This window comes from Argopecten irradians, chromosome 7 (genome assembly GCF_041381155.1).
Source record: "Argopecten irradians isolate NY chromosome 7, Ai_NY, whole genome shotgun sequence".
In the NCBI taxonomy this organism is placed as follows: domain Eukaryota; kingdom Metazoa; phylum Mollusca; class Bivalvia; order Pectinida; family Pectinidae; genus Argopecten; species Argopecten irradians.
In genome coordinates this window covers 33,224,883-33,237,152 of record NC_091140.1, presented here as the reverse complement: position 1 = coordinate 33,237,152, position 12,270 = coordinate 33,224,883, and the positions used below count along the sequence as shown (strand labels likewise).

The 12,270-nt window shown below is 34.9% G+C and overlaps 1 protein-coding gene across 1 annotated transcript in view; it reads left to right on the top strand.

Moving 5' to 3' along the window:
• The window catches only part of LOC138328202 (uncharacterized), a 30,134-nt gene extending 18,308 nt beyond the window's left edge, over positions 1–11,826 (top strand). The window contains exons 13-15 of the mRNA XM_069274889.1: positions 4,453–4,722; positions 5,490–6,218; positions 6,854–11,826. Coding sequence (XP_069130990.1) covers positions 4,453–4,722; positions 5,490–6,218; positions 6,854–7,113 — 1,259 coding nt within the window. The 3' untranslated portion in view covers positions 7,114–11,826. The remainder of the gene's footprint in view (positions 1–4,452; positions 4,723–5,489; positions 6,219–6,853) is intronic.
• The last annotated feature ends 444 nt before the right edge of the window (positions 11,827–12,270 follow it).

The following is a 12,270-nucleotide window of genomic DNA, read 5'->3' as shown; positions in this document are numbered from 1 at the left end:
AGGTATCTTTGTGTAATTATGAAAGAATATCCGCACAGAAATAATAGTTTCGGATTTTTTTTTGTCGAGGAGCTCAGCAACGAATAAGCTTTAATTAGGTAATATTTTCCTGTAGTCTGTATCTTTGATACATTATGAATTGCAAAGTTTGTGACTGTAAAATGAAATTTTACGTAACAAGTAAAGAAATCCTTGATTAAAGCATCGAGGATATGATGCTTGACGTACATACACACCGCTGATTGATCATTACAAACATTGTGTTGTGTATTGCTAACCAAATAAATTGAGACACATTTATTACAATACCGTAATACGTTTCAACATGTGGTAAAAAGAATTTATTTTTGATATTATAAAAGATCAAGATATTGAAATATTAAGCAAAACAAACTTTTTTTTTTAAGATAGTGCAGTCGCGTTCAATTTTTAATCGATATACGTATAGTTACACCGATATAGATATATAATTAGCCATGCCTTTGGTTTGATGGTTATGTAATACCTGGACCAGGATGTTGTTTACCTGTACACAACGCCATTCATCGAACTCACCTGTAATTACCTTGCCGCGGGCAATTTGCTATTCGTTGGACTATATCGGGTATTTGGTATTGTCTTACTGTCAATCAGGCTAGGACATCCGTTAATTGGATTGTGATTTGAATTATAGAAACCCCGTACATCTATGCTCTTGGTATTTTATTATAACCTCCATTTTTAAAATGAAAATGTAAAAGCAAATGCAAATAAAATATCCCTGATCATACCTAGGAATATATATTACACATATATATATATATGTCGTTCACAGATAAAATAATAATGGAAGCTGACTTATTTAGAAACAAAAATGGTTCTAAGAACTTAATTGCAACTAAAGGTACTGGTTTAACCTTAAAAATAATTCCAGCCAAGTACTGTAGTAACGGAATCGTGGCATAGCAATGTTCTGTAATTTCTAAGGTATAAGTAAGAATTCTAAGCATGTATTTTCACCGTTTCGAATCTACATGTATAGTCATACAAGAAGGGTTACAGCATTACCACACTAAGTATACTTATTTAAATATCACTAAGTATGTTCATATATCACACTATTTAAGTATCGGTATGATATACAAAAGGATCGACAATGAATAGGCTATTTTAAGGATTAGTATAATTTTTAAATAATGTTTTTTAGCTCACCTGGCCCGAAGGTGAGCTTATGTCATGGCGCGGCGTCCGTCGTCCGTCCGTCGTCCGTCCGTCCGTCCGTCCGTCAACATTTCCTTTAAATCGCTACTAGTCATAGAGTTCTGCATGGATTGTAACCGAATTTGGCCAAAAGCATCCTTGGGGGAGGGGGAACAGAACTTGTATAAATTTTGGCTCTGACCCCCCGGGGGCAGGAGGGGCGGGGCCCAATAGGGGAAATAGAGGTAAATTCTTTAAATCGTTACTTGTCCTAGAGTTCTGCATGGATTGTAACCAAAATTAGCCACAAACATCCTTGGGGGAGGGGGAACAGAACTTGTATAAATTTTTGCTCTGACCCCCCCAGGGGCAGGAGGGGCGGGGCCCAATAGGGGAAATAGAGGTAAATTCTTTAAATCGCTACTTGTCCTAGAGTTCTGCATGGATTGTAACCAAAATTAGCCACAAACATCCTTGGGGGAGGGGGAACAGAACTTGTATAAATTTTGGCTCTGGTCCCACGGGGGCAGGAGATGCGGGGCCCATTAGGGGAAATAAAGGTAAATCCTTTAAATCGCTACTAGTCATAGAGTTCTACATGGATTGTAACCAAATTTGGCCACAAACATCGTTCGGGGAAGGGGAACAGAACTTGTATAAATTTTGGCTCTGGCCCCCCGGGGCTGGAGGGGTGGGGCCCAATAGGGGAATTATAGTTAATCCTATAAATCGGTACTTGTCCTAGAGTTCTGCATGGATTGTAACCAAATTTGGTCATAAACATCCTTGTGGGTAGGAGAACAGAACCAGGAGGGGGGGGCAATAGGGGAAATAGAGGTAAATTCTATAAATCACTTCTTGTCCTCGAGTTCTGCATGGATTGTGACCAAATTTGGCCATAAACATCCTTGGGGGAAGGAGAACAGAACTTTTGCTCTGACCCCCTGGGGGCAGGAGGGATGGGGCCCAATAGGGGACTTATAGGTTAATATTAAAATTCCTTCAGAAAAGAAACGATGAACCTGTATTCAGAACATTACTTAGCATTACAAACCTGCAGGTGAGCGATACAGGCCCTTTGGGCCTCTTTTTTTTTTAATCTACACTTATACTGTAAATATAAAACCTATATCAGAAATATCATTGATGCATTTCTGCTTTTTAGTAAACGTTATGGATAAAGTTTCAAAGGCAACAATATAGATATACATATTATTTTCGGTATAAGATAGGTACTGTTACTCCAATATCACATAACTGGCAACCGTTCACATTTTATTTTTACTCAAAAACTGTGCCGTTTTTGCATCGTTATGGCAGAAGTTTGAAATAAAAACATGCATTATAGATATATTCATGCTTATTTTTGTGATTTTACTCGTAAAAAGATAGTGTTACATTATACTGTTTTTTATTACACAGAAATTTACATAATATTCTATCTAGATATCATTCCAGACTGATCCGAACATCATTTTGATATTGCTATCAAATTGGACTGATTATCTAATCTAAAGTTAGATATATACTTGTTTGAATGTTTGAAATGGTGTAAATGGAATGTTTTGAAACTGAAAATATATACATCATAATTTTAAAAAAGCTAGAATAACCATTTACTCGGAAAACTCAAATTGTAGATCTAACGTATACGCATACATGTATGTGTTGTATAGATGTATAGTACTACTAGGCTTACCTTGTGTAGCTGCAGACTACTCAGACATCACAAGACCACGTGACCGCCTAGCTCATTATCTCTGAACCGTAGTCGACACTACCCGTAAATCACGACCAAAACCAACCGATAGCGCTAAAAGCTAGACGAATTGTTGGGTGGGACTTGATTTTTCATTCATCCAAAGCAATATCCTAACGTATTATAAAAAAAAAAATTTGGCTGCACAAAACCTTTAAAGGCCCACTACCTTTCCGGAGCAAAATTTAAAGGTTTCTAAAAACATTAATTACAAAAGAAAATATATATCGATGGTCTAAGATGAGGTTACAACATGAAGTTTATGCAAGATGTCCTGTGTAATATACCTGATAACAGTTGGGTTTCATTTCGCTGTTTTGGCTTCTGGCGCAGTGATGATCAACTACCGCACGGTATTTAGGACGATGGCGGGAAACATAAGAAGACCCGCATTATGAAAATTAACATTTTATCTATCTAAATTAAAATGTTCAGAAGGTAATGATAAGTGTAGCATTACCGGTAAGTTGATAACTTTTGCAACTTTTTAAAACTATCAATCTCGTTTTACATTTCCATTTTAAAAATTAAAAGCTGTTTCGGAAAGGTAGTGGGCCTTTAACGAAGTGTTAAAGGGACAATTCAGTCTAATAGTCCAGTGAACATTAAAATTTGTACATATATCGGAAAAAACCCAGTTCTAATGGAAATTAGATCAGTCAGTTTTACTGTGATATGCCAGAAAAGCCCATAGTGGTGAAATGCGTGTGAAATGTTCAAACTCGCTCGCTGTCGGCCATTACACATTGTGGTGGAACATCTTGTATGCCGAAACCTGTCCCTTGCTCGTAGAATAATGCTACTTTTGTCTAGAACTGCTCAAATCGCTCTGACAGTAGTGTGTTTACCTTATAAGGTTAATTGTCTTGCCTAAAAAATCATTTTATCACCTTCACAATGGTTATGTAGTTCATTTGTTTAACATGTGTGACTTTAGCTCGGATATGGGTACAGCATACATGTTGTACCTGCTTAATCGTATTGATCAACGATTTGTAATTATAACGGTATCAATTAAAATACTAAACAATGACGTGGAATTTGTCAATATTTTATGTTATATGTTTCATAAGAAATGTAGAACAATACATTTATGCCATATTTTGCTTCTTGTCTATGTAAAAATATTAGCCTGAGTGAATTGTCCCTTTAAATTCTTTAATTTTCCAAACTTTTTTTATTTTGAATTCACAACAGTTCTTAATACTAGTATGTAGACTATTGACTGGTCTAAGTTAGCCACCAGTAACTAAATACAAATGTAATTGAGCTACCTGGAGTTGTTGTGATAAAATTCGTGGTTGATTGATTGATTGATGGGGCTTAATTAACATCCTTGTTCCGGTTACAGTGTAACAGTCTAACCGAGCCTAGGACACTAAAATTCTTCAAATTGAAATACTTCATAATCCACTGATCTTAAATACAGGAATTGCCACTATCTAAATGCAAATATATTTTGCTTTTAGGCACAATTTAATTTACAAAATTGTTTTTAATATTATATATTTTAGCTCCTGTCAATTCCTCTGGCTTTGGGAGACAGGAAGGAGCAAATGCTGCAACACCTTCAAGGTCAAGGTCAGACATGATATTACCTGGCAGTATGACCTTGTTCTGTATGTCAAAGGTCAAAGGAGAAGACGTGCGTAGCACTCTCTCATCAGAGTTGAGGAAAAAGTTTCTTGCAAAAGAAAAAATACAACTTCACTCTGACAGAGTAGATAAAAAGAGTATTCATCAGCTTTGCTCTGGGAAGTCAGTGAAAGTTAAGATCGAGACAGGTAATTGAATAATGTAATATTAGATTTACTACCCGTACATAAGAAAATTATCAAAAATGTAATTGTTTCTTTTAAATTTGTGTTTTTCATCTGAAAATTTAAATCACAATAGGAACTACACCATGTTGAAAAAAAAAATCAATTCAATTACAAGATCAAATTTAAAGAAAATGGAAGCTATCAATAATCATAACTTTCAAATAGATTTGTTTGAACACCAGTATGTAAAACTTTAAAACCTGTTGTCTATTGGATTGTTATGTTTATTTTGATAAGCCCATAGATTTATGCTCCTTCAATAACATAATAACTACATGTTTGAGTGTCATGTACATTAAAACCTGTAAAGATCACCAAAGTGACATGGGTCTCTATAGTCAAGTGGTCGTTATACACAGGTTACACTGTGTTGTAAATGGGCATTTGAAGACCTTAGATAGTGGTCTTAATAAGCAGGTGATCTTTATACAGAGGTGGTTGCTTGGGAGGTTTGACTGTATATTGAACATGTATTAAGTTACAATATACCCATGGAATGTACAGTCCTGCTTCTTTATGTCCTAGCAGATCCCATCAAGTTGCACTTGTCTATAAATTCATATTCTAAGGCAGTATCATTCACAACTAATACATGGTAAACTTGTTTTCTTTGGTTGTCTACCACAACAAAATTAAAGCTATAAGAACATCAGAAATACAAAGAAACCAAGGTATGAGTTACACCATTATAATAAGGCTTACATTTTTCATTTGAATTGTTTTATCAGACAAAAAGAAGATCACAGTTTTTGGCGAGAAGGATGCTGTCGATTCAGTTACAAAGAATGTGTATAAAACTCTCCATGAATCTATGGCAGACCAAGCTCCTAAGAAATACACTCCTCCTTCTAAGGAAAAACATGGAACGCCACATTACTGGGTGGAGCTGTATGAGAATCCCCCAGTTCCTCAGTACTGGGACCATTTCAAGAATGGTTATGGTCTAATGGACTATTTAAGAAAGGTTTTTAAACGACCAAACAGGACAGAAATTATTCCTGTGGACCGTACAACGTTTGGACATGTCAAGACATTAGTGGAAAAATCGTTTGACCCTAAATTGGTCGGAAAGGGACATGATGCACAAGGACTTTCTCACTCTCAGATAGTGGTGAGGAAGGTGGAAAGAATCGAGAACTATTCTCTGTATGAAGACTACTCCCTTGCGAGAAGAAAGTTCTTCCAGCGTAAAGGAAAAGGAAAGATTAAGTGCCCGCCCCTCGAGTCTTTACCGATACAGAACAAAGGACCCATCAGAACCACTAAATACATCAACAGTCATTTGTTGACTGACATGTTCAAAGACATCAATGAGCATTACTTCTTCCATGGAACGGATGAGGAACGGATCAAAAGAATTGCGGAGAATGGATTGGATCCTCGCTATGGAGGGGATGGGATGTTTGGAAAGGGTATCTATGGGGCAGAATGTTCCACCAAGGCTGACCAATATGCTGGTAGGGTTTTAATGTACTTAGTATTTGTTTTGGTGGCCTACTCCTAAACATGTATGAGGCCTTATTCCACCCTTGGTTGGATATGCGACACGAAACGTATAATGACAATAGGCTTACTTTATTCTGATTGTTTTGCATACATTTTTAGATAAATCCTAATTTTCATAAAATCTCAATATTCCTATTCAAAGTAAGAATGGCAGTCTACACAAATGAAAATGCTATGAATGTTTTAATAAATGTATTAATAACAGCTTCTTAAGGACTAAAAATTGCAAATATGTGTATTTATGATACATAAATAAAAAAAAAAAAAAGGTAGGTGCCAACATAGAAAATGCGACTTTTGATATATTTTACATCATTTTGATCAGCTGTTGCCCATCAACAGGAATTATTGGTTGTGCTTGTTTAATAATTAGATTTATTTTCTCATTATATGACATGTGATTGACACTACATATGCGTTCTCATATATGAGGGTTATGCCCCTTAGATGCTATTTCATATTTAATTTACCTGACTTTAATTCTGTAGATAACGTATTTACATGTATGGTGATAGGCTGATAGCATTGTTTAAAAGGCTGTATTTTCTGTCACATGATAACACTGTTTTTGTTTACTCACTAACAGATTCCTCAGCAAATCGGCGTTTGGGAGGCAGCAGGAAGATGATGATGATTCGACTGTTGCTTGGTGACACATACGTAACATCAGCAGCCGAAAATTACAGTCTTCCACCGTGTAAAACATGTAGCAAGTCAAAATGTTTTAGTCATGGTCAAGCATATGACTCTGTGGTAGCGGATGGGAAATGGCTGTTCAGGGAGTTTGTTGTCTATGACAAAAATCAGTGTTACCCTGAGTATATAATTACTTACGATCGACAGTGATATTGCCTGTGATAGACAGTGATGTATGTGTTTGTTTCACATGACATTGTGTACATGTTATACAAGAGAGAGTGATGTGCAATATATGGCTATAGATACTCATTTTTCCACAATGTATACCTTTGAATCTAGATGCCAATCACTCTAAATATTTTAGACTATTTGTTATCATGCTGGGAACCTAACTGTTATCCTAGATGTTATCAATTATTTTTCACTCCATCAGATGTGTTTAGTTATAGAGCCCAGATTATATATCTCCAGTAACCTTTTCTCACTTTTGTTTAAGGATGTATTCTTCTGAGGTTTCAGTCCCGTTGAAGTCTCGTTTTGACAAAGATCAAAGAAGTTATGAGATTTTCAAATACATTTTATCAATATCTGTAGCAAGTTGCCAGTTGCAAATTTTGTCAAAAAATTACAGTTCTAACTTTAGCAGATTTTTTTTTCAGGGATTTTAAGAAATATGGCCCATTTGGCGGCCATTTTGAAATTGTGTTTTTTTTGCTTTGAGTAGAGCCAAAGTTTTACCATTTTTTACTGAAATTGTTTTTACTTAAATCATCACTGCACCAGCATTTTTATAGCTGTATTGAGCTATTTTTTGCTGTAAATCTTCACTTGATTCGTGATAATTAAAATATTGAGCATTAATGTGTGAAATGATTCACTTTTTTCACTTTATTTTTACATTTAATGGTAATTTGAGCACTTTTATTTTTAGCTCACCTGGCCCGAAGGGCCGGTGAGCTTATGTCATGGCGCGGCGTCCGTCGTCCGTCCGTCCGTCCGTCCGTCCGTCGTCCGTCCGTCCGTCCGTCCGTCAACATTTCCTTTAAATCGCTACTAGTCATAGAGTTCTGCATGGATTGTAACCAAATTTGGCCACAAACATCCTTTGGGGAAGGGGAACAGAACTTGTATAAATTTTGGCTCTGGTCCCCCGGGGGCAGGGGGGGCGGGGCCCAATAGGGGTAATAGAGGTAAATCCTTTAAATCGCTACTAGTCATAGAGTTCTGAATGGAATGTAACCAAATTTGGCCACAAGCATCCTTTGGTGAAGGGGAACAGAACTTGTATAAATTTTGGATCTGACCCCCCGGGGGCAGGAGGGGCGGGGCCCAATAGGGGAAATAGAGGTAAATCCTTTAAATCGCTACTAGTCATAGAGTTCTGCATGGATTGTAACCAAATTTGGCCACAAACATCCTTGGGGGAAGGGGAACAGAACTTGTATAAATTTTGACTCTGGCCCCCCGAGGGCAGGACGGGTGGGGCCCAATAGGGGAAATAGAGGTAAATCCTATAAATCACTTCTTGTCCTAGAGTTTTGCTTGGATTGTGACCAAATTTGGCCATAAACATCCTTGGGGGAAGGGGAACAGAACTTGTATAAATTTTGGCTCTGACCCCCTGGGGGCGGGAGGGGTGGGGCCCAATAGGGGATTTAGAGGTTAATATTAAAATTCCTTTAGAAAAGAAACAATGAACCTGTATTCAGAACATTACTTGGCATTACAAACCAGGTGAGCGATACAGGCCCTCTGGGCCTCTTGTTTACTCTAAAATACTGAAAAATAACAAATATTCAAGTGGGGCAAAAAAGTAAGCACGTGGACCCCCCATTTTTCAGCCTGATTTTGAAAGAACAACCCTTTTCCTATTGATATGCAAAATATAAACAAAAGTTTAATACCAGAACTTTTTCTATAAAGAGTTAGATTTGGCAAAAATGGCTGAAAATGGTGCATTTTGTAGCTCAAAATTAAGGGGTAGGGGTAGCATATGTTGTTATTCTGAGAAAAAATATTAGTCTTATTGATCAAAACTGGTATATTTCAAAAGAAGACTACTGGAAAATCAATTCTACCAACATTAATACATATCAAACACCTCATTAGGAAATTATGGCTTTAATCTCTTGTGTATATGGTCAAAACGGCAAAATTCCCATAAAATCCAATATTTTGTCAACTAGGTAAATTTGAGTAACAGTAGCTCAAAAACGAGCTCACAGACATATGTTTTTTCTTTCATTTTCTTTCATGGTATGAAACCCTCTTTCCAAAAATCTATATGAGAAAAAAGGTTTAATACAAGAAAATTTTGACTTCTCAGAGGAGTACATCCTTAAGATAGAAGAAATATTTTTCACATATACTCTGAAACTAACTACATTTCAACCTGTCATAGCAAGTTCTTCTATATAAAGACCATGCACCAGTCCTGTTTTTGGAGGATCCAAATACTGTATATGTAAATAATTTACTTCTGCTAGAGAGAGATAATTTTTGGGCGAGATTAAAATTCATGAAAATAAATCATCGCAAAGTCTTAAATAGGCTAGTATTTTCAACTACAGGAATAGATCTAGAATAGCTTTTAAACTGAAAAGTGAAAAATCAAATGACATGAAAAAATTTGTTAGGTCATGAAAGCATGAAAGTGATTCGATCACCATGAAAACTGGGTTTTTTACATTTTCCCAATTTTTATATGATTTGACATCACAGTGAATACAAATATTTAGCCATATATGCATAAAAACCTGTCCTCTAAGTGGACATTTAACTGTAGTTCTATAGCTGTTGTAAGATATTCTCCTCTAATTTCTTTCTGAAAATGTAGAAGCATCAGTGCTGTCTTCAAAATAGCCTTTCATTTTCCTATCATTAGCAGTATTAGATGTAACTTGTTTTTCACAAGTCAATTCCCTTAATTGAATGCTGATAATATAATTGTTAACTTACATATATTTCAGCAATAACTTTATCTTATTTAAGTGTATGTGCTTTTCCTGTTAAAATTACTATATGCATTGATGAGATATAGCATTGTGCTACAGTATTTCACGGCAAATAAGACCCCTGGCAGCTGCCATAAACGTCCAAAAGGCTGGCCTAATAGATTGATGTATATAATTAGGCAGGTTATCTGCAAATCTTTAGCAAATTGATGAATGGCTTAATTGCTTTGTACAATAATTTTGTGAAATGCTAGCTAGCCCAAATTTGGTCCTATTAATTATAAACGCCCTTTCCTTTTTTTCAATGTGTTAAGTGTGCTATACACAGTTAATGGGTCAATAATGATATCCAGATTTTGAAAACAACAATTAAACTTTAAATAGATATAAATATTTCAATATTTCCGAGTTCAAATGAAGAAGGTCTCACAAGATGATTTTTCATTTAATGATTATTAGCCATAAGGATTAATGTATCCATTCATTTTTTTATTTTTCTAAGTTGGAAACAAACTAATAGCCTTCAATGACCTCTTTACAGGTTTAAATTATATAAATGTCTATTTAAAAAAGGTTGTCCCTCTGTTAATTGTTACAGTACATCAGTGAGTGTGTTATGTTAGTGTGATAGATGACAGTGACTAAATGGCAGCTCCGACTGCCTGCCTTATGCTCAGATAGCCGACAAATATTATATGACTCTTTCATTTGTGGATATGAAGAATAGGGATATTCTACCCGAGGGTCACAAAATGTAGTAAAACTCGAGACTTGCCGAGGGTTTTGCAACATTTTGTGATCCCGAATTTGAAGAAATCCACAACTGGAAGTCAATTTTCCATACATGAAAAATTGTGTGATACTTTCAACACAAATTTCATTGTGTACATCTTTTATAGTCAAACCAGTCATTTGTGAAAAAAAAATGTTTAAATTTTACCGAAGAAATAGAGATTTTGTTGATGCCATGACGTCACAAGGCTTTATTGTAATGCATGGGTAGCCATGCAATACAGCCTCAGGCGACATGAGTGTATTGCCCTGGACCAGCCAGTATTACACCTGTATAGGTATGAAAGAAAATAGATATATAACATTGTACATGCATTGAATAGTTACTGTTGTGAAAGTTCCAATAAATATAATAAATAAAATTTTAGGATCTTCTTTGAATATGAACTTCAACCAATATTTAAAATTAAGTGTATAATTAGTCCCTTTTTATATATATACAACAATTAATTTACTTATCCATTTGCATCAAAGTCCAAGAGAAATATTGTAATCATCAAAATACTAGTTAGTGTTACAGTAGCTAAACATTGGCGTTTTACTTTCTGCTGTAAATAATCTAAAATTATTAGAATAATTATGAAAATTAAAGATCGTATTTTAGACCACGTACATGCATATGAACATATATATGGTGGTGATCCTTGATGAATTATTTGTATAAGCTATAGAGGTGTTTGTACAATACTTACTGTATTATGGTGGCAATTCATTTTTTGACTACATGGCTTTCAAGGTATACATACATGTAAATGAACTATGAAATAGAAGACAAAGATAACCAATGGATTATCCATTTACAAGTTGTATATGTATATTTAATATATATACAACAGCACCAAAGAAATTTTCCATGAAGGGACCATATCGGGGTTTTTTTGTCCTTTTTTTTTTTTTATTTTTTAATGATTTACTGTACATGTTCAATGTACAGTGTGGATATTTACATTTTATAAATTATGGGTTGATTTTACTTAAACCCAGCTCTCTACCTTAAATGTACATGTATGTTAATTACACATAGGTCTGATGTTGTATGACATGTATATCTCATATATGTAAATAATGATCCATGAACTTCCATTTTGTTGACTGAATTAATGGTACTTTTTGTAAATGATTCATAATGGAAATTAAATGCACTTTACATAATTAAAAACCTTTCTGTGTGTTATTATGAAGATAAAATCTTGTTTTTATTAGGTTTGATCTAGTTTAGCCTTCTGTCCGTTATATAAGCACTGATACATTTGTAAGTCATCAATTTGCATCAAAGATTCTCGCTTCCATTATTCTACTGTCTGTCAAACATAAAATAGAGAACTTGTCTATACCCATAATCAAATTTCAGATTTCTTTGTATAAAACATTTTTTAAAAATCCGGATGAAAGCAATGAACCCTGTTGAACCTCAGCACTTTCATATTATATCACTATGATAAATTTTGCATAATTACTTTTTCTTCTTCGAAATTACTTCTCTCATCTGTTATTTCCTTCTATAAAAATAGGAAATGCTTTCAGTTAAAAGAAACTTATTTGTGAATGTGTGGATGAATGTTTATGACACTATCTGTATTGTATATATATGTTTAATTGTTATATAGCATTGCTATAA